The sequence below is a fragment of the Hemiscyllium ocellatum genome, chromosome 7 (assembly GCF_020745735.1).
Source record: "Hemiscyllium ocellatum isolate sHemOce1 chromosome 7, sHemOce1.pat.X.cur, whole genome shotgun sequence".
Taxonomy (NCBI): Eukaryota; Metazoa; Chordata; class Chondrichthyes; order Orectolobiformes; family Hemiscylliidae; genus Hemiscyllium; species Hemiscyllium ocellatum.
The window spans coordinates 39,220,247-39,243,770 of record NC_083407.1 but is presented as its reverse complement, the minus strand read 5'-3'; the positions used below and the strand labels follow the sequence as shown (position 1 = coordinate 39,243,770).

The window sequence follows — 23,524 nt, the reverse complement described above, 5'->3', positions numbered from 1 at the left end:
ATACTTATCCGTGCTGTAGCACACTAATCACTGCCTGCCATTTGGAAAATTAAGGATGGGCAACAAACACCAACATCCTAGGAATTAATAAGAAAAAAAATAGGGCACCTAGGGCTCTTGTGCAGGGGTAGTGCCACTATCTTTGGGCTAGGAGGCCTGGGTTCAAGTCCCATTTGTCCAGAGGTGAGTAATGACGTCTCTGAACAGATTAACTAAGAAAATATCTAAATGAGGGGAGTGAATTTTTTTGTATCCAGGTTTGCTGACAATCGTCAAATTGGAAGTTAAGCTTTGAGAAGGACTCATAAGGTATAGTAGAGGACTTGAGAGATATCAAACATTTTGGGAAATGGTGAATTTTTTTGTCTTGACAGCCATGCAAGCAGTCACAGTCATAGAGATGTACAGAACAGAAACAGACCCTTTGATCCAACTCATCCATGCTGACCAGATATCCTAAACTAATCTTGTGTTATTTGCTAGCACTTTGCCCATATCCCTCTAAGCCCTTCCTACTCCTATACCAATTCACTTGCCTTTTAAATATTGTCATTGTCAGTTTCCACTGCTTCCTCTGGCAGCTCATTCTATACATGCACCACCCTCTGCATGAAAAAGTTGCCCCTTAGGTCCCTTTTGGATTTTTACCTTCTCACCCTAAACGTATGCTCTCTAGGTCCGGACTCCCCCACTACAAGGAAAAGACTTTGTCTATTTACTCTATCCACGCTCCTCATGATTTTATAAACCTCTAAGGTCACCCTGAGCTTCCAACGCTCCAGGGAAAACAGTCCCAACCTCTTGAACCTGGTTACATCAAAATAAGGCACGAAAACCTATCTATATCATATGTTCTTCTGAATCATTCCTGTCACTGTACGTCATACTATGCATCTATTGGAAGAAAGAAGCATGATGAGGACTAAGTTACACTTGTAATTCCCTCAAGTAATGGAAAACCCCACTGTGAATGATTATGGGAACTTTCCTTTTCTAAGTTAGAAGATACATCAGGTTTGCCATCTACATTGATTCTGCAGAGTTTGCACATAAGCAGAGACAGAAGTTGTCTGCTGTGGCTTCAAATGTGGCAACATTGCTGATCTGTGGAATGGTTCATAAAGCATCTTACAGCAACCCCTCGAACACTTCAAAGAGGAAGCTAAGTGCTACCTAGTTTTATGCGATTCATGTTTGTGCCTGTAGATCCTAATTTTTTTCTCTGCTATCTTGTTAATCCTGTTCCTCTCCAATCTTAAAGCTTGTACTCCAGTTTACATGCTATTTAGTTCTCCAGAAACTTTCTAAATTGTTGTTTCTGTTTGTGGCACAAACTGAGTGAACAATTCTATTATGAACCAAATCAATCTTTCTACTTCTGTGTTTGGAAAACAGTAAAATTAATACCTTCAAAAAACCCTCAAGGTTGACCTTAACCAGACTTTCTGAATGACTAAACCAAAACTCAAAAAAAAATCAATTCTCAACACCAGGTCTGTAGCTTATGCAAAAGATTTAGCAATTTATTAACAATACTGTAACTTTAACAGAGCAAAATTAAATATCAAAATATAATCAATGCATGTCTATGATTTAAAATACAATAACCTGTTTTCAGCCTCATTTACATGAAAGAGACAAATAAACACATGATAAATAAAAGAAAATAATAAAACTGGTCAGGTTGCTTTAGTGGTTTTCATGAAGCCTTGTTCTACTGGCATATTTGATTGGTTTCGTGGTTAATTTTTTGAAAATGTCAATCATGGTCACCTTTTTAGCTCACAGGAAGTCGTTAATACTTGGTTTCTATTCTCTGAACTTGTTATGGCTGATAAAGAATAGTGAGAGAGTTTTCAAATCTTCATGCTGCAGCATTAGCTGCCAAATTCCTTTTAACAGAAAACCCAGTCCAAAAAACTTGTTTCTCCCTTTCCAACTGACCATTTCCCCATGATGTCCCACTTATCATTTAACATATTCCACCTGCTTTGGCATAAGGTCTTTCCCAGACTTGCTGGAACCAATTCCCAGGTACTAATTTTGTTAAAGGCCAAAATCTTCTGTCTAATTAAATATACTGCTCTCCCCTGGTATCAAAGTAACTATGGAATCCTTTTGATCAAAAACTAACCTGCAATTGACTTCCAGGCATGGTCTGACTTTTCTTTTACTGAACACAATTTACTGCCAACATTCCAGAGGTCAACTTTAGCTCACAGTTCTCAGTTCAAAGGTCCAAACCAAAATTGACAAAAGAATAAAATAATAATAATGAAAAATCAGCATGGGTTCTAACAATTCTCAAATTCCCTTCTAGATTTTTCCAAAGATTTTGAATCACCATTTGGCAGAGGGAATAATCTCTCTATCAAAACATTACATCATTTTGAAGCCTTCTATTAAATCACCTCAACCCCAACTCATTTAAAACTTCCTAACTCCTCAACACTAAATACCCTCATCCCTGTAATATTCTGTGTTATTTGAAGATTGTTGCATATTTTATTGAAATGAAGTGCTTGGAGTTATCCAGCTGGAGCCAAACCAGATTCATAAAGTTCTAGCTTCACTGATTTTCTATCACTGTTTGTATTTACAAACCCAAGTAACTTCTTCATAATCACCTATCAACTGTCAGCTTTAACCTTCTCCATTCCAAAGTGCCACTATTCAGTTGTGGTACATTACCTTCTCAAGCAAATAGGAAAGTTAATAGATTTTGAGAAGATTTGTAGTTCAGATGAGGTTCTGGATGTAGGTTTGCTTGCTGAGCTGGAAGGTTTGTTTCCAGACGTTTCATTACCATACAAGGTAACCGCTTCAGTGAGCCTCCGAATGAAGCACTTGTGGTGTAGCCTGCTTTCTATTTGTGTTTGAGTTTCCTAGGATTGATGATGTCATTTCCTGTTCTTTTTCTCAGGGGATGGGTAAATGGGATCCAAGTCAATGTATTTGTTGATGGCATTTCAACCGAATTCTATGCTTCTAGAAACTCTCGGGCATGTCTCTGTTTAGCTTGTTCTAGGATGGATGTGTTGTCCCAGTTGAAATGGTGTCCTTCCTTATCTGTTTGTAAGAATACTAGCGAGAGAGGGTCATGTCGTTTTGTGGCCAGTTAATATTCATATATCCTGGTGGCTAGTTTTCTGCATGTTTGTCCAATGTAGATCAACAAACACATTGACTTGGATCCCATTTATTAAGCCCCGAGAGAAAGAACAGGAAATGGCATCACCATTAGAAATGATGTTATCACAGGAAATTACATCCCCAACCCTAGGAAACTCGAACACGTAATTAGAAAGCGGGCTACACCACCAGTGCTTAATTTGGAGGTTCACTGAAGATATTACCTTGTATGGTGACAAAATGTCTGAAAACTAAAATTCCAGCTCAGCGAGTTAACCTACATTCAGTTAATAGATTCAGTTGTCCGGCTGGCTAATTAACAATCATCCTTTTATTATCCATATTTATAGTAATTGGAAAGTGTTCAAAGAAAATTAAAATAAAACATTGTTTAATGGCCCTATGAATTTTCTACAGTGCTTCTCCTGAACACATTAGGATTATCCTGAAAGTTTGGCAATCTGCATGTTGATCACAGTAATAACATACAAAACCAATAAGTTGAAGGTATTTGGAAATTCAAATAACATGAAATTCATCAGTCTGGAATTTGAGGGTTTTCCCAGTCTCCTAACACGTTTTAGCGTTTCCTCCCACAACTCCTTCCTTCAATAATAATTCTAACTTCAAAAGTTAGTGTTCTGAGTTATTGATAATTCCTTTGTGTCTGAAGTTGATTTAATTACATTTGCTTTTCTTTTCCAAATTTTATATGAAAAGAGAGCCAACAAAACAACAGCAACTGCTAAAATGGCAAACAAAGTATATAAAGCACTTGTGGCATTCACACTAGACATCTGTAATCCCAGAAAATGAACCCTTCCAATGTTTGTTGGTGTGGTCGTTGACATGGTTGTTGTTAGGGTTTTCGTGGTGGTAGCTGGAAAATCAAACATATTTAGTGAAAAAATATTCCATAGGTTGTTACTTATTCATCAATACCGAAAATATTGCATTTCCCTACTCACAATCATTTACAATGAAAAAGAAAATAAACTATCAATAATTTGAAATTTAGTTGGTGAGAGGGATGGGTTAATGTTCCAAATCACCTACTGTAACTTTGGTGGAAACCTCAGAGATGGCATAATCAGGTGTTCATGTCATCCCTCGATGGTTCCTACAGTTGTTCCATTTTTTTTGTTCTCTGGGAATGTCCTGATGGATAGCCTCCCCCAGTTTCAGAACTGCAGCATTTAATTCAGTTGAGGTAATCAGTGTGATCATATAATTCCAATTGAATTGATAAGCTTCATCACAAGCAGGTAGTGTGATACTGGCTTGCTGCATGTGCTTGTTTGATTTCATGAAATATAGGATATACATATAAAATCCAAAATAACTGTGGATGCTGGATATCCTATAACAAAAAGAGAAAGTTCTGGAAAAGCTCACAGGTCTGGCAGTATCAGTGGAGAGAAATCAAAGTTAACATTTCTGAGAAAGGGTACTAAACCTGAAACATCAATTCTGATCTCTCTCCACCGATGCTGCAAGATCTGCTGAGCTTTTCCAGAAATTTCTCTTTTTGTTTTAAATTTTCACTGGTAATATTATCATATGATCAGTGAAATGGAAAATTAATTGGAAAATCACAAAGGAAATGTAAATTGTATATGCAACTGTTAAGCTCATGAACTAGAACATAAGTGAAATTATCTAATTGAAAATAATATCTGTGACCTGGCACCAGAAAAATAAACCTGATTTGCTAGATATTCATAAACCTTCAACTGATTCATTCAATTGGCTTGAGTGAATCTTGTCCCATGCTCCTTGAATAAGTTTTAATGCTATAAGTATACCTGGACACAATGTAATCCTGCAATAAATAATGGATACAGTGAAGATTAAGACAAGCTTAACTAATTGATCCTGCAAAATGTTTGTCATCTGGTGGAGTTGGTCCCTAAAATCAGAGAGCTGTTCCACTGACTCATCAAGCAACAGCCTGGTATTGTTGTTCTCTCAGAATCAAATCTGTCAGTCGATATTCCACCATTGAATGGACACATCTAACATAATAATATTACGGAAGTAACCAATATCCTCTCCATTCCTGACATGAGCATATTTACTGCTTCACCATCATGGGACAAAATCCTAGAATGTTCTACATTTGAATAGTGAAGTTGATATCATGGCTTCCCATGATTTTTACTGAATGGTCGAGCAAGTCAAGGTGCAATATTGCCTACTCCACTCCTATATTTTAGATTCATGTCAGAATAGTATAATCACAAGGACCATATCAGCATAATGACAAGGCTCACTGCCTTTAGAGAAAACTAAAGGAAATCAAGAAACGTATTTCTTGCCTACATCAGCTAGATTCACAGGTGACATCTGTGTACATTAAAATGAATGATTACGGTGTTGAAGATTAACAATGTCTCTATTTGTCTCATTGAGTGGTGAAACGGGCTTGTGGGGTTGAATGGCTATGCCTATGCCTATGTAATTTTGGTACCACCTGGTACAATTCATGGCTCCAGCCAACAAATTTTCCAGGAATATGTATTCAGTTTTAACCTCAGCAGAGCAACTTCTACTTTACAATAAACATGAGTAAAACACTTCAGTTGGTGTGATTCCTGTACCTGTACTATAAAATAAGCCTTAGAACAAAGTGGCTAGCTGATGACGAAAAATACGACGATAGGCTAAGAAATGTATTTGGTCAGAATATTTAATTAAAATGTGATCTTAAAGTATTAAGATATATACTCAATTTTATCCATTTACCTTCTACTTTGAGACACTCATGAGGTCCTAAAGCAGGATCAGGAAAGCCATTACAACGAATAATTGTAGAATAATATTTACTCGAAGCTTTAGGAATACGAGGTAAAGAAGGATCGGAATAATTGACGTAAAATAAGCCAAATCTGTCTGCATATCCCACAGCCCATTCAAAGTTATCCATCAGTGACCATGCTGTGTAGCCACGGATGTCAATTCTGTCGAGTTTAATAGCTGTATGCATATACAGAGAAAAAAAATAGTCTGAATATCACATTATAATTGAACAAATTCTTTTTAAAAAATACAACAAATGCCGTCAAAGCTTCTAACTACAGGCCATTAAATGGGACATGGAATGTAGACTGATATTTTATACTCAAACCAAGGAAGATGCAGGGGTGGGTGTAAATGTCTGACTGGTTCTGCTGTGAGCTCAGTACAGGTAGTTTGAGCATTGCAAATACAAATCTTGACCAACTTGCCTTGTTAACAGCTGCTCAAAGGCAGGTTGAGAGAAGAGGTTTAGAGAGAATAAAGAGGGCATGGTGGTAGGTTGAGAGAAGGGGTTGGAATAATTGTTGTGACCCGATGTTCCTCCTGGTCCCACAGTAAGCCTTAAGAAAAGATTTTTAAAACTTAACCTTTATCTGGTTGTAGCCGAAGAGAAGTTTGAAACAGGCAATCTAGCCAAGTGGCCGTTTTCCTCATGATCAACCTTCTTCAAAAAAGGATGTAACAATAAGCCCAACAACTACTTACAGTTTAACCTCAGTGTGGGGAAAGTTTTAGAAATCGCAATATGATACAAAATTAAATGCCATTTGGACAATTGTGGGTTTATTATGGAAAGCCAGCATGGATTTGCTAAGGACAAATTATGATTACCCCAACTTGCTTAAGTTTTTACATGAAGTAGCAGAGAAAGTTGGTGAGGCTGACATTGTGAATGGAATGTGTGACACTTGATAAAGTCTGTGATTTTGAGGAAAGTTGGAGCTCATGGAATAAAAGGAACAGTAACAAACATGGATGCAAAATTGGCTGAGTGTAAGGAAACAAAGAATATTGGTGGTGAGCCAATTTATTGGTATTACCTCCCAGTATTAAACATGTATAAAATCTGATTCAGCCTCAATTGCAGCATTTAAAAGACATCTGCATGGGTATATGAATAGGAAGGGTTTGGAGGGGTATGGGCCAGGTGCTGTTAGGTTGGACTAGATTGGGTTGGGATATCTGATCGGCATAACCGAGTTGGACCGAAGGGTCTGTTTCCTTGCTGTACATCTCTATGACTCTATGGTTAACTGTGTCCAACACACTTTAGAAAGAATGTGAAGATTACAGAGAGATGTATTAAAAGAACAAACACTTTCAGTCACATTAAGAAGTCAGGATTGAGGTCTGTGGAATAGAAGGTTGGGAAGAGATTTTGCAGAGGTAATCAAAATAACAAGGCGTCACAGTAAATAGGGAGACACTGTTCCTGTTGGTTGCATAATTAAGAACTACAGGGCATTGATGCAAAAAGAAGTGAGAGCAACATGAGGAAAACCTTTTCCATGCTGCCCCTAGTTAGAATCTAGAATGCACCTCCTGACAGTATGGTGGAGATTGATTTCAAAAGGAATTGAATCAGTATCACCATCACCTTCTCAAGGTCAAATTAGGATGGGACACAAATATTGCCCAGCCAGCAAACAGCATGTCCCCGAAAGGATAAATCAAAATTTAAAAAGGCAAAAAAGTTCCAGTGCAACATGGAAAGGTAGATTAATGGGTCCTTTAAGAGGCCAAAAAGAATCAGTGGGCTGAATCTGTGCTGCAACCATTCTATGATTTTGGGTGAAAACAAAATATCTGCACAAGAAGAGTTTCAGATGCAGAACTTGCTAAAACAAAAAGCACAGCAATGGAGTTTTTGAAGTTCTCTTTACAAGACTGGAAACTAGTTTTCTTCTCAGTTTGCATCCTCTAGAAGTTCATGTCATGAATTGTTGATGAGGATATTCCAATGGATAAATGAAATTTAATGGCTTGATAGCATTTGTCTGACCCTTCTTTTTATAATGTTAATTAATTGATAACACAAAGTTAGGCAGCATTGTAAATAGCATGGATGGTAGCATAAAGTTGCAAAGGGATATTCATAGACTAAGTGAATGGACAAAATTGTGGCAGATGTATTCGCTGTAATCAAGTGAGAGATTATCCATTTTGGACTGAGAAACAATAGATCAGGGTACATTCTGCATGGCATTAAAATAAATACAGTGGATGTTCAAAGAGACTTTGGCACATAGATCTTTAAAATGTCACGAACAAGTGCAGAAAATTATCAAAAAAAGCTAATGGAATGCTAGCCTTTATATCTTGAGAACTGGAATATAAGGATTAAGACGTTATGCTGCAGTTACACAAAACTCTAGTTAGACCTCAGGAAGGATATATTGGACTTGGATGGGATACAATGTAGCTTTATAAGAACAATACCTTAGCTTCAGGAATTAAATTATGAGGAGTGATTATACAAATTACCTTCAAGATATTAATAGGAAAAGACAGGATAGATAAACTACTCCCACTGGTTGGAGATTCTAGAACTAGGGGGCATAGTCTGAGAATTAGGGCCAGACTGTTCAGGAAAGATGTTAGAAAATGAAAAATGCCACAAAAGATGGTAGAGATTTGAAACTCTTGTTCACAAATAGCAGTGGATGCAGGAACAGGTGTTCATTTTAAATCTGAGATAGATAAATTTCCATTAAGCAAAGATTTTTTTTTGTGATCACACTCCTGTTTATATTTTTTTCTCTTTTTTTTTTCTTTTTCTTTCTTTTTTTTAATTTTTAAAAATTTTTTTTCCTTTTAACCCCCACACTACCGCCTAACTGCGGTAGTGCTTATTTTTATTAAGCAAAGATATTAAGGGATATGGGCTAAAGGCAGGTATGTGGAGCTAAATTGCAAATCAGTCATGTCCTGATTGAAGGGTAGAACAGGCTGGAGGGGCTGAATTGCCTCCACCTGTCCCTAGCTCCAATGTTCCTAATTAGGTTTTCATCAAATTGACTACAGCTGTCACAGTTGGATTGCAATGCCATTAGTGTGGGTTGGATTTAAATCTCAGTTTCTATTTTTAAATATGATATTTGAACTTATTGTATCAACAAGTTGTCTTTTTAAGAGATAAAGAGATGACATGTAACTATCCAGATTTTGTCGATGTAACAAAAATAAACACTTTTGCCCTGAAAATTATATTTTTCACTGGTTTGCCCATTTCTGGTTGTAATGGCTATAAAAGAAACAGCACAACCTAGAGAAACCAGCAGTCCTTGTGTTGTAAAATATTTACAATGGTAAATGATTGGGTTGATGTATAACAAAGATCATTTTCCTTTAGTTGTCTATATATACATGTAAGGAGTCCACAAAATTAAAGGACAAGTAAAAACGATAGTCACAGTGTACTCTACCTTTTAAAACCTCATTTATATAACTTCTATGATAATTGATCCTCCAGGGATCATTGAGTCCTTTGTCACCATGCTCTGAAACTCCATTTTCCGTTATATAAATAGGAGGGTTGTTGAACTCTTTCTTGATCCAGTTAAGAATCCTCCTAAAACCCCATGGAGTAACTTTCAGCCAGAACGATCCAGCGCTCAGCCAGCTGCGGTCTACTGTGGTCCCTGTTCCTCTAGAAATAAAGAATGAATCACTCAACAAACTCCTGGGTTTTGTTGGAATTCTTCCACAGGATTTTCTACTATGTTTATAATCAGAGTGCTGAAGATTTAATAAGCCTCAGATTTAACTTTTTCATCCAGCCCTGCCCAAGACAGGGATTAACATGTTGGAGTCACTTTGTGGGCCTGGCTTCATTTAAATAGAGCACCACTGATCCAGAATCTGGTTTCCAGCATCTGCAGTCATTGTTTTTACTTCATTTAAATAGTAACAGTAAGATACAGGCATCAAAGAGGTGTCATGATGAAGCTTGACGAAAGTGAGGACTGCAGATGCTGGAGATTAGAGTCAAGATTAGAATGGTGCTGGAAAAACACAGCAGGTCAGGCAGCATCCGAGGAACAGGAAAATTGACGTTTCCTGATGAAGGGCTCCTGCCTGAAACATTGATTTTCCCGCTCCTCGAATGCTACCTGACCTGCTGTGCATTTCCAGTACCACTCTAATCTAGACTCATGATGAAGCTTGCCTGCTTCAGCCTCAGCAATTATCAATGAGTCTAATGGGCAGTGGGATAGCTACAAGCTCAGTACAGAGTGTTATCACAAATACCGATGGTGGATATGGAACACACAAAAATTGTTTCAAATTTAGCCTTTCATATATTCTTTGGTTTATTGAAGTAAAGCAAGTTTCAAGCAGTCTATTCTAAAATTGCGCTCAAGGATTCTGTCTACATTGGAATTGCATCTTAAAAGGGGTCACTGCCTGAAACATTTTGACCACCTTTTAGATGGTGTTTCTGACAGTGACAGGATTGCTGCTGTTGCTGTTGGAGCTAATTGTCTGCCAGCTGTGTTTTGAGGTTGCAATTGCCCCATTAATCGTGATTCTAGTAAATTGAAATTGAACCACAATTTTCATAAATATTCCCGTATTGTATTCTGAACAAAATCTATAAGAAATACTGCCATTCATTTGCAAATGAAGCAAGCTATTAATCATTGTTTATATTGTTTCTTAAGAATTTCCACCAGTCACCCATTACAATTACAGCAGCAAACTAATCGAATCCTAATCTAAAATGTTGGTGCAATGCTACACCCAATAGATTCGTGGATTTAATCTGATCATGTACATTTATGCAGTGTTTTTAATCTGAAGAATATCCTGGTTCTGAAATAGGAAAGTGGCAAAGTTAAGAGTCAAGCCACCATGAGAATTAGGAGTGATCAGTGACCAAAGGCTCAATCATAAGAGAGGTTATTTGGAGTTCTGAAAAATAGAAAAAGAAATGAAACACCTGGGAGGTTTGGGAAGAGCATTCCAAAAAATAATTCCAATGTTGGATGTTGTGACATCAATACAGGTGAAGATACCTGAAGGGAAAGGGTACACAAAGGGCTAGAGTCTGGTAAATATAGTTTTGAGGAAAATAAGATGGGAACATGCTGTAGAAATAGGGTTGGCAAAGTCTGTGGTGGGCTAGATGGCCTCCTTCTTCAAGGACCGCAGATTCCCCCCAGACGTGATCGACGATGCCCTCCACCGCATCTCCTCCATTTCCCGCTCCTCCGCCCTTGAGCCCCGCCCCTTCAACCGCCACCAAGACAGAACCCCACTGGTTCTCACCTACTACCCCACCAACCTCCGTATACAGCGTATCATCCGCCGTCATTTCCGCCAACTCCAAACGGACCCCACCACCAGGGATATATTTCCCTCCCCTCCCCTATCAGCGTTCCGCAAAGACCACTCCCTTCGTGACTCCCTCGTCAGGTCCACACCCCCCACCAACCCAACCTCCACTCCCGGCACCTTCCCTTGCAACCGCAGGAAATGCAAAACTTGTGCCCACACCTCCTCCCTTACCTCTCTCCAAGGCCCCAAGGGATCCTTCCATATCCGCCACAAATTCACCTGCACCTCCACACACATCATCTATTGCATCCACTGCACCCGATGTGGCCTCCTCTATATTGGGGAGATGGGCCGTCTACTTGCTGAACGCTTCAGGGAACACCTCTGGGACGCCCGGACCAACCAACCCAACCACCCCGTGGCTCAACACTTTAACTCTCCCTCCCACTCCACCGAGGACATGCAGGTCCTTGGACTCCTCCATCGCCAGAACGTAACAACACGACGGTTGGAGAAAGAGTGCCTCATCTTCCGCCTGGGAACCCTCCAACCACAAGGGATGAACTCAGATTTCTCCAGTTTCCTCATTTCCCCTCCCCCCACCTTGTCTCAGTCGATTCCCTTGAACTCAGCACCGCCCTCCTAACCTGCAATCTTCTTCCTGACCTCTCCGCCCCCACCCCACTCCGGCCTATCACCCTCACCTTGACCTCCTTCCACCTATCACATCTCCATCACCCCTCCCCCAAGTCCCTCCTCCCTACCTTTTATCTTAGCCTGCCTGGCACACTCTCCTCATTCCTGATGAAGGGCTCTGGCCTGAAACGTCAAATTTCCTGTTCCTTGGATGCTGCTTGACCTGCTGTGCTTTAACCAGCAACACATTTTCAGTTTAAAAATAAGTAGGTAAATCTCTGATGTGTTGGTGATAGGGAGGAAATTGAATACATGAGGCCTAAGATAACAACAAGATTATGGCTAGTTTGGTTGAAGCTAAGACCTAAGCTTGGCAAGGATGGAATTACTAACAAGTGAGTGGAGTTTATGATGTCACTGCAGACATTGTTGGTGTTCTTTCTGTAGCACTGTAGGATGTCATGGTTCGTTAAGAACTTGATGTTAGACAAACAGTCTGATATGCAAGACAGAAGTAGTTAAAATGTACGGCCATCAGCATACATTTGACAACCAGTGTATTGTGTGACAAAGTGCAGATAAATTGTGGATAAAGAGGAGCATAGAGTCATAGAGATGTACAGCATGGAAACAGAACCTTCAGTCCAACCCATCCATGCCGACCAGATAACCCAACCCAATCTAGTCCCACCTGCCAACACCCAGCCCATGTCCCTCCAAACCCTTCCTATTCATATACCCATCCATATGCCTCTTAAATGTTGCAATTGTACCAGCATCCATCACATCCTCTGGCAGCTCATTCCATACATGCACCACCCTCTGTGTGAAAAAGTTGCCCCTTAGGTCTCTTTTATATCTTTCCCCTCTAATCTTAAACCTATGCCCTCTAGTTCTGGACTCCCTGACACCAGGGAAAAGACTTTGCCTATTTATCCTATCCAGACAGACAACAATAGATTATGTGGGTCATAGAGGTTAAATTGTGGGGTCAATAGAAGAAAACATTGCTAAAGATGTCTTAGAAAGATTTGGATATGACAGATGGAACCATATAAGGAAAATTCAATGGAGCTGGACGGCAGAGGATAGGAATTGGGGAAGAATGTTACGTTTTGTAAATCTCAACCTGTCTGACCAACATTTAAGTTTGATAAATTTACCATTTTCTTTATTAAAACTCTTACCTGTCAGCATCATACATTGGGATAAGATTTCCTAAATTGGCATTAAATGCCAAGACTGTAGTGTAGTGATTGAATCCCATAAAGTCGTATGTTCCCTTAATTCTCTGTTTTTCAGATTCAGTGAATTCAGGGAGTCTGAAAAGATGATAGCAATAGATAGTCAAATAAATACTCAGTGGCATTGTTTCGCAGGCTAAACTATTTTATTGGATATCCACACTTTGGTATTTTTATTTGAGGTTGAATGCAAGATTTTGCAGAGAAGACACAGTTGGACAGAAATATATTCACAACTATCTTAGTAAATGCTAACATTTAGTTATAGACAAAGGAGAAACATGTATGCGTCACAAAATTCTCCCGTGTTTGTGCGGGCTTTCTCCAGGTGCTCCGGTTTCCTCCCACAATCTAAAAATGTGGAGGTTAGGTGAAGTGGCCATGCTAAATTGCCCGTAGTGTTATGTGTAGGGGAATGGGTCTGGGTGGGTTGTGCTTTGGTGGGTCAGTGTGGACTTTTTGGGCCAAAGGGCCTGTTTCTGCACTGTAAATAATCTAATCTAATCTAAGTAATCTCTGTCTCAAACAACCCTAAGGGATAATAGTTCTTGTATTTTTATTATATTGATCATTTTAATTTCAGTAGCTTTGGTAGTTCATTGCTGCTTTGATATGTTTTGTGAAATATTGGGGAGATCTTCCACTGTGGGTGCGCAGAAGATGACAAACAAATGGCACCCAAAATGCACTGTTTCTGAGTGGAAGTAGATAGTTAATCTATTATGGATATTATGGAAGGCTAAGAATACATATGCTCACTCCATTTAAATGGAAATGTCAATGTATTTCCAAGTTCCTAGAGCTCAAAAACAGGCCACTCAGCTCAATAAGTCTGTAACAACACTTAAGTTGCCACATGACCCTTTCTGAAAATGTCATAGATACATTGGGGAAACCCAGAATCCTGAAATCATACAGTGACAACAAGACCTGGTTCGTCTCTGGTCCATTTTTCACTTACCTATTAACGAAACCCAATTCCCCAAGTGCTGGGAAAGTGCAGGGTATCTTCACCCTAATGATGAATTACTCAGAAACTAACTGAAATCATGTGAACCATTAATTCAGTGTACAAGTTCAGCTATGCCATTAAATTATTTCACTAGATAATAAGTTTTCAATTACAACTCTAACAGCTACCACTAGATTTGCATCATTCTATATTAACTGTATCCATTTTAATTTTAATTTATAGAAATTTCTGTTTACTCTTCTGGCTAATAGACAAATCAAAGTCATTTGCTGTAATCTAGATGTGCACAACGTCTTTAAATGTTTCAGTATTAGAAGGTCTATATTTCTTACCGAGATTTCGATAAACCTTGACTCAAACTCTTCTCTCTCACACGTGCTTTCATCACTTCATTGTAGTCACCATTTTTGAAAATTGGATAGGCAAACCAACCACCATAAAACTAATCGGATAAAAAATATAAAATTACACACATTAACTGTGTTCTAACTTTATTGCATTTCTTCCAGTGTTATGCAATTCATATCAAAAGAAATGAAGTCACTAATTTACAAATGGAAAACGGGAAATCTTACTTTTCAATGTTTAAGTAACTGTACAATGTGCTTTTATTATATAGGCAGTGCCCCATTTCTTCAAAATCATTTAATGTGTCCTATTTTATATTAAAGTGTATAAAAGTGAATAGAAACACTCTGGTATGGTCAACTTCGATCATCTAAGTGGATCAATTGGCCCTCAGGTGGACAGATTAAGAAGTTACATAGTTAATTACCTTCTTTCCAGGCTCCAGATGTTCAATACAGGATGTCACACTTTCTGGACAGTTAACTGACAAGGATCTCACTTTCCAATGTCCAAATATAGTCTAGGGACAGTGCATATGTAATGGTTCTTTTCCCTGGGTGGGGGAGTGCAGAACTAGAGGGCATAGGTTTAAGGTGAGAAGGGAAAAATATAGAAGAGAACTACAGGGCAATGTTTTCTCACAGAGGGTGGTACGTGTGTGGAATGAGCTGCAAGAGGAAGTGATGGAGGCTAGTTCAATTGCAACATTTAAAAGGCATCTGGATGAGTATATAAATAGGATGGGTTTGATTAGATTAGATTAGACTTACAGTGTGGAAACAGGTCCTTCGGCCCAACAAGTCCACACCGACCCGCCGAAGCGCAACCCACCCATACCCCTACATTTACCCCTACCTAACACTACGGACAATTTAGCATGGCCAATTCACCTGACCCGCACATCTTTGGACTGTGGGAGGAAAGCGGAGCACCCGGAGGAAACCCACGCAGACACGGGGAGAACGTGCAAACTCCACACAGTCAGTCGCCTGAGTCGGGAATTGAACCCGGGTCTCAGGCGCTGTGAGGCAGCAGTGCTAACCACTGTGGAGGGATATAGGCCGGGCTCTAGCAAGGGGGACTACTTTGGGTTAAAATATCTGGTCGGTATGGATGAGTTGGACTGAAGGGTCTGTTTTCATTCTGTACATCCCGATGACTCTCAATGACCTTAAGATCTGACTCATTGTCACACACACCCTCCAAAGCATGTCACTTAACAACAATCAGAAGCAGAAAGGGGTTTATTTACATTCCTCCTTTTTTAATGGAGTCCAACTTATTAACGAAATAAAATATAAAGCAAAATGAATCACTTCTTACCATCAAATGCCTTTTTGCAGCATCTATATCTTCCTGTTTATATGGGTTCCTTGGCTCAACCCAGTCAGAGTTGATGGTAATGGAAATTAGTCCTCCCTGTTGTGGTCTATAAGTTTCATTGTACAAGTGCCAAACTTCAGCATGGGCTTTGATTAGATTGTGACCAACAATATAAGGTGCACTGCCTAATCTTGTGCCAATACCTTAAAATACACAAAATGGTTCATTAATTTAAAAAAAATACTATTTTAGAATAAAACAGAGTGGGGTAGTCAGAATGATAGTGATTAACTATATGATGAATCAATAACACTTCCATATTAATTATTTTAATTTTTATCAGGATAGTAATTAAGGCTGTTAATAAAACCACTGACAGAATATAAAAATAAAACAAAGATGCTAGAAGTCTGAAACAAAAATTAATGTTTCCTCACAGTATTAGAAATTATTGGGATCAAATATATTTAGCTTACTCATGGGAAAAAACATGTGGGATTGGCCTGCAATAATAGTTTTACACTAGCTAGATTTTACTCTGTATTGAACTCAATGAACATTAGCATTGTGTAGAGTGTAAAATTCCATCCAATCCCATGAGATGCCCACCTGAAGGGCTAAAATTGATGTTATTCTGTGATGTATGTAATGACAGCGTAGCAGCATAGAAAGAAACCATTCATGCTTGCGCCAGTTTGTTAAATGAGTACCATTACCTAGAGCCTCCCATCTGCCTTTTCCCCATATCATTGAACCTGGTTCCTATTCAAATAATTATCCAATGTCCTCTTGAATGCCCCAATTGAGCCTATTTCCATCACACTTGCAAGCATTGCTTTCCAGACCAGAACAACTGGTTACATGAAAATGCTTTCAATCAGATTACGGTAATGATTGTAAATGAGGTCACCCAGCTGGATCTCATAGAATATGAGTTCCCTGATTTGGGCTGTTAACCTGGTCCAGTCAAGAAGACCTCACTGACGTAAAGGGATCATGGACCCCTGAATGCGTGACTCAGTGACAGGCAGTGCAATTGTGAAAGGCTGCGCATTGGTACATAAAAGTGATTGGTGGTGGGATGCTGGCTTCTGAAGAGTTACTTCAATTGCATTTGCTTATTTTGCAAACCACTTCAAATCTGTGCCCTCTCCTTGTATCTCATACCAATGGGAACAGTCTCTCGCTATCTCCTTTATTCAGACCTTCCATGAGCCTCAGGGATCAGTGTTGGAACCACAATTATTAACAGTTTACATCGATGATTTGGAGTTGGAGACCACTTGCAATGTATCACAATTTGCAGATGACACTAGGATGAATGGTAGACTGAAGTATACTGGATTGTCAAACTTTGTGGATGGACATAGTTTAACTTACTGGACAAACATCTGGCAGATGGAGTACAATGTTAATAAGTGTGAAGTCACCCATTTTGGTGGGAGTAACAGTAAAAAGAATTATTTGAATGGTAAAATATTGCAAGATGCAACAGGGTAGAGGGACCCGGGTGTCCTTGTGCATGAATCACAGAAGGTTGGTCTGCAGGTACAACAAGTAATTAGGAAGGTAAATGGAGTTTTGTCCTCCATTGCTAAAGGGATTGAATTTAAAAGCAAGGAGGTTATGTTACAGCTGTATCAGGTGCTGGTGAGGCCACACCTGGAGTATGGCATGCACTTTTGGTCTCCTCACTTAAGAAAGGATGTACTGGGAGTAGAAGAGATGAAGAGGAGGTTCACTGCATTGATTCTGAAGTTGAGGGGGTTGGCTTATGAGGAAAGACTGAGTAGACTGGAATTATATTCACTGGCATTTCGAAGAATATGGAGGGTTCTTATCGAAACATATAAAATTATGAAGGGAACAGATGAGATAGAAGTAGAGAGGATGGTTCCGCTGGCAGGTGAAACTAGGACAAGAGGGCATAGCCTCAAAATTAAGGGGAGCAGATTTAGGACTGATTTGAGAGGGAATTCTTCACCCAGAGAGTTGTAAATCTGTGGAATTCCCTGCCCAGTGAAACAGTTGAGGCTCTCTCAGTTAATGTTTTTAAAGCTAAAACAGTAAAGGAATTAAGGGTTATGATGAGAGGGCAGGTAAGTGGAGCTGAGGTCGTGGAAAGATCAGCCACGATTGTATTGCAAGAGAGTGGAGTCACAGGGCCTACTCCTGCTCCTGGTTCTTATAATCTTATGTTCTTATAAAGACTTCTATCAGAATTCTGTTTGTTGTTCTGAGTCCTACTGGCTTCTATTTTCCCAGGAAGATTCTATGTAAATTGCAAAACATTTGGCTGGGTGACATGGATGTTTGAATCAGATGGTTATGGATTTGAGGGCATTCTTTTTATTCAAACCCATTTAGTACATCAAGATTTTACCTTCTCCAGACAATATCCTTGATTATTCAACAGTCACAGAACCACAGGTTATGCTGTGAATTTCTAAAAAGGCAGAGAAGGAGGCCCTAGGTCTACCTAAGTTGGATTGAATCCTGCACAGTAGGCACTATTCTGAATCACATGATGGACAACTGAGCTAACTAGCTCTGTCTACATACCTTAATCATATCGAACAGACTCTGTCATTGAATTGGCATATGTAGCCTAAACTTTACAATATTCTCATTTCTAGTATATAACCATAATCCCTCTATGAATTATTCAGTCAGATGTTTGACGTTTTTGTTTGGCCACAGGTTTATATATGTGATCCAGCCTGAATGATCCAGCAAAATTGCTGGATTTCACCATTCTATTAGCTTGAGGTCAATGAAATAGAACGAAGAACAAAGAAAATTTACAGCCCAGGACCAGGCCCTTCAGCCCTCCAAGCCTGTGCTGATCCAAATCCACTGTCTAAACCTATTGCCCAATTCCTAAGCATCTGTATCCCTCTGCTCCCCACCTACTCATAAGACCATAAGACATAGGAGTGGAAGTAAGGCCATTTGGCCCATCGAGTTCACTCTGTCATTTAATCATGGCTGATGAGCATTTCAACTCCACTTACCCGCATTCTCCCTGTAGCCCTTAATTCCTTGTGACATCAAGAATTTATCAATCTCTGCCTTGAAGACATTTAGCATCCCGGCCTCCACTGCACTCTGTGGCAACGAATTCCACAGGCCCACCACTCTCTGGCTGAAGAAATGTCTCCGCATTTCTGTTCTGAATTGACTCCCACTAATTTTAAGGCTGTGCCCACGGGTCCTAGTCTCCCCGTCTAACGGAAACAATTTCTTAGTGTCCACCCTTTCCAAGGCACGTATTATCTTGTAAGTTTTTATTAGATCTCCCCTTAACCTTCTAAACTCCAATGATACAATCCCAGGATCCTCAGTCGTTCCTCGTATGTTAGACCTACCATTCCAGAGATCATCTGTGTGAATCTCCGCTGGACACGCTCCAGTGCCAGTATGTCCCTCCTGAGGTGTGGGGCCCAAAACTGACACAGTACTCCAAATGGGGCCTAACCAGAGCTTTATAAAGTCTCAGTAGCACAACGGTGCTTTTATATTGCAACCCTCTTGAGATAAATGACAACATTGCATTTGCTTTCTTAATCACGGATTCAACCTACATGTTTACCTTTGGAGAATCCTCGACTAGCACTCCCAGATCCCTTTGTACTTTGGCTTTATGAATTTTCTCACTGTTTAGAAAGTAGTCCATGCTTGTATTCTTTTTTCCAAAGTGCAAGACCTTGCATTTGCTCACATTGAACTTCATCAGCCATTTCCTGGACCACTCTCCCAAACTGTCTAGATCCTTCTGCAGCCTCCCCACATCCTCAGTACTACCTGCCTGTCCACCTATCTTTGAATCATCGGCAAACTTCGCTAGAATGCTCCCAGTCCCTTCATCCAGATCACTAATATATTACGTGAACAGCTGCGGCCCCAACACTGAACCCTGTGGGACACCTATTGTCACCGGCTGCCATTCCAAGAAAGAACCTTTTATCCCAACTCACTGCCTTCTGTCAGATAGCCAATCCTCAATCCATGCCAGTAGCTCACCTCAAACACCATGGGCCCTCACCTTACTCAGCAGCCTCGCGTGTAGCACCTTATCAAAGGCCTTTTGGAAGTCTAGATAGACAACATCCACTGGGTTTCCCTGGTCTAACCTACTTGTCACCTCTTCAAAGAATTCTAACAGATTTTTGTCAGGCACGACCTCCCCTTACTAAACCCATGTTGACTTGTTCTAATCCGACCCTACTCTTCCAAGAATTTAGAAACCTCATCCTTAATGATGGATTCTAGAATTTTACCAACAATCGAGGTTAGGCTAATTGGCCTATAATTTTCCATCTTTTGTCTTGATCCTTTCTTGAACAATGGGGTTACAACAGCGATCTTCCAATCATCCGGGACTTTCCCTAAACCCAGTGACTTTTGAAAGGTCTCAACCATCGGAGCCAGGAGATTTGTCAATTTTAAGACTTTTTAGCTTTTCTAGTACTATCTCTTTTGTGATGGCAACCATACTCAACTCAGCCCCCTGACTCCCTTTAATTGTTGGGATATTACTCTGTCTTCCATTGTGATGACTGACGCAAAGTACTTATTAAGTTCTCCAGCTATTTCCTTATCTCCCATCACTAGGCTTCCAGCAGCAGTTTGAAATGGCCCAATGTCTACTTTTGCCTGTCGTTTGTTTCTTATGTATTGAAAGAGACTTTTACTATCATTTCTAATATTACTGGCTAGCCTACCTTCATATTTGATCCTCTCCTTCCTTATTTTTCTCTTTGTTATCCTCCGTTTGTTTTTGTAGCCTTCCCAATCTTCTGATTTCCCAGTGCTCTTGGCCACTTTATAGGATCTCTCTTTTTCTTTGATACATTTCCTGACTTCCTTTGTCAGCCATGGCTGTCTAATCCCTCCCCGGATAATCTTTTCATGCATCTGTCCAGGTGCACTTTAAATGAATCTACCATGCCTGTCTCCATTACCTCTGCTGGCAATGTGTTCCAGGCATCTACCACCCTCTATGTAAAGTAATTTCCATATGTATTCCCCCTTAAACTTTTCACCTCTTGCCTTGAATGCGTGACCTCTCATTATTGAATCACTCACCCTGGGAAAAAGGTATCTCTATCCACACTATCAATAACCTTCACGATTTTGTAGAGCACAATCAGGTCCCTTTTTACTAACGAAAACAATCCTAACCTACTCAACCTCTCTTCATAGCTAGCACCTTCCACACCAAGCAACATCCTCATAAACATTCTCTGCAGCCTCTCCAAAGCATCCACATCCTTTTGGTAATGTGACTAGAACTCTACACAGTGTTCTAAATGCGGCCGAACCAAAGTCTTGTACAATTTTAACATGACCTGCCAGTTCTTAATATCCTGTCCAATGACGGCAAGCATATGCCTTCTTGACCACTCTATCCACCTGTGCAGCCACCTTCAGGGTACAATGGACTGAACTTCCAGATCTCTCTGCTCATCAATGTTTCCCAAGGCTCTGCTGTTTACTGTGCAGTTTGCTTTAGAATTAGACTTCCCAAAATGCATCACCTCACATTTGCCTGAATTGAACTCCATCTGCCACTTCTCTGCCCAACTCTCCAGTGTATCTATATTCTCCTGTATTCTTTGGCAGTCCCCTATAACTTTCTGCTACTCCACCATTTTCGTGTCATCTGCAAACTTACTGATCAGACCAACAATGCCCTCTTCCAGATCATTTATTTATATCATAAACAACAAGTGGCCCTGCGCTGACCCCTGCGGAACACCACTTGCCACTTTTCTCCATTTCAAGAAACTCCCTTCAACTACTACTGAGCTGAAAATGTGTTGCTGGTTAAAGCGCAGCAGGTCAGGCAGCATCCAAGGAACAGGAAATTCAACATTTCGGGCATAAGCTGCCTGACCTGCTGTGCTTTAACCAGCAACACATTTTCAGCTCTGATCTCCAGCATCTGCAGACCTCACTTTTTCCTTCAACTACTACTGTCTGTTTCCTGTACCTCAACCAATTCTTTATTCACCTGCGCAACATGTGACTTCACGTTCTCCATTAGTTTACCATGGGAAACCTGATCAAACGCCTTACTAAAGTCTATGTATATGACATCTACAGCCCTTCCTTCATCTATCAATTTGGTCACTTCCTCAAAGAACTCTATTAAGTTCGTAAGCCATGATCTCACCCACACAAAATCATGTTGCCAATCACTAATAAGCCCATTCTTTTCAAACTATAAATAAATTTTATCCCGCAGTACCTTCTCCAGCATCTTTCCCACCACTGACATCGGGCTGACTGGTCTGTAGTTACCAGGAATATCCCTACTACCCTGCTTGTACAGGGGGACAACATTAGCAACCCTCCAGTTCTCTGGCACTTCATCTGTGTTTAAGGATGCTGCAAAGATGTTCCCAAAGAAATCCTCCCCTGCAACGTCTACCACCTGGTCTGGCTCATTCCCCAACACCAGGTCCAATATGGCCCCTTCCCTCATTGAACTATTGACATACTGCTCTAGAAAACTTCTGGACGCTCCTTACAAACTCTGTCCCATCCAGACCTCTGACACTAAGTGTATCCCAGTCAATGTTGGGAAAATTAAAATCTCCCATCACCACCACCTGTTGCCTCTACATTTTTCCATGATCTGTTTACCTATTTGTTCTTCCACCTCATGGTCACTGTTGGGAGGCCTATAATAGAGCCCCGACAATGTAACTTCACCCTTCTTATTTCTCAGCTCTACCCATAACACCTCACTGCTCAAGCCCTCTATAGTGTCCTCCTTCAGCACAGTTGTGATATCATCCCTGACCAGTAATGCATCTCCTCCCCCTTTCCTTTTACTTCCTCCCTTGTCCTGTCTGAAACATCTATATCCTGGAAAAGTTAGTTTCCAATCATACCCTTCCTTCAACCAAGTCTCTGTGATCGCAAAATCATGTGGACGAACAGGGGTGGGGTTCAAAGACAACTTGCAAAAATCATATTTTGCAAAACTCATTGTTTATGTATCTCTGTCAGGTGATAAATGAAAACTGACTGGGCTTGCTTCAAAGTGTTTGTAATTGCAGGATACACAAGCATAAGGACTGAAAAAGAGCACCTGTACACGTATAATACCTGGTGCTGCAGTGCCATAGCCATAACCCATAAGGGCTGTATTGTAAGGCTCATTCAAGGTTATCCAGAACTTGACCTTGTCACCTAATCTTTGAAAGCAGAAGTTAGCATATTCCACAAATCTGTCAATGGTACTGCTATTTTCCCAGCCACCGACGTCTTGCAGAGCTTGAGGTAGATCCCAATGATAAAGGGTGACCTGTAGATAACCATAAAATAATAAGCATAAACTAGAGTATGCACTTGGTAAAGTGACCACAGATGTTTAAGCGAACATTTGATACCTCAATTTGTTTGCTCAAAACACTTAGAGAGTCATAGACTCATAGAGATGTACAGCATGGAAACAGACCCTTCGGTCCAACCCGTCCATGCCGACCAGATATCCCAACCCAATCTAGTCCCACCTGCCAGCACCTGGCCCAAATCCCTCTAAACCCTTCCTATTTATATACCCATTGCCAAAACTTATTTTAGCAAAATACAGCCACAGGTTTCAAAATCCAGCAAATGTCAAAAAATGCATCTGTCACAAATGTATTATAAAATTCATAATTTTTAATAACCACAAAGTTTTTAGGAAGTTCTACAATCTTTTAAAATTCATTAAAAAATAATGTATCCTTGGTTAATATGTGCTTATCTAAGAATTAATTAGATTCCTTACAAT

General features: G+C 39.9%; 1 protein-coding gene across 1 annotated transcript in view; it reads right to left on the bottom strand.

Moving 5' to 3' along the window:
• Nucleotides 1-3,758: 3,758 nt before the first annotated feature.
• Nucleotides 3,759-23,524, bottom strand: part of LOC132817335 (lactase/phlorizin hydrolase-like) — a 69,213-nt gene continuing 49,447 nt past the window's right edge. The window contains exons 12-18 of the mRNA XM_060827744.1: nucleotides 22,855-23,053; nucleotides 15,736-15,938; nucleotides 14,397-14,506; nucleotides 13,035-13,169; nucleotides 9,357-9,580; nucleotides 5,878-6,108; nucleotides 3,759-4,012 (exon numbers count right to left, since the gene is read on the bottom strand). Of these exons, the coding sequence (XP_060683727.1) occupies nucleotides 3,759-4,012; nucleotides 5,878-6,108; nucleotides 9,357-9,580; nucleotides 13,035-13,169; nucleotides 14,397-14,506; nucleotides 15,736-15,938; nucleotides 22,855-23,053 (1,356 nt within the window). The remainder of the gene's footprint in view (nucleotides 4,013-5,877; nucleotides 6,109-9,356; nucleotides 9,581-13,034; nucleotides 13,170-14,396; nucleotides 14,507-15,735; nucleotides 15,939-22,854; nucleotides 23,054-23,524) is intronic.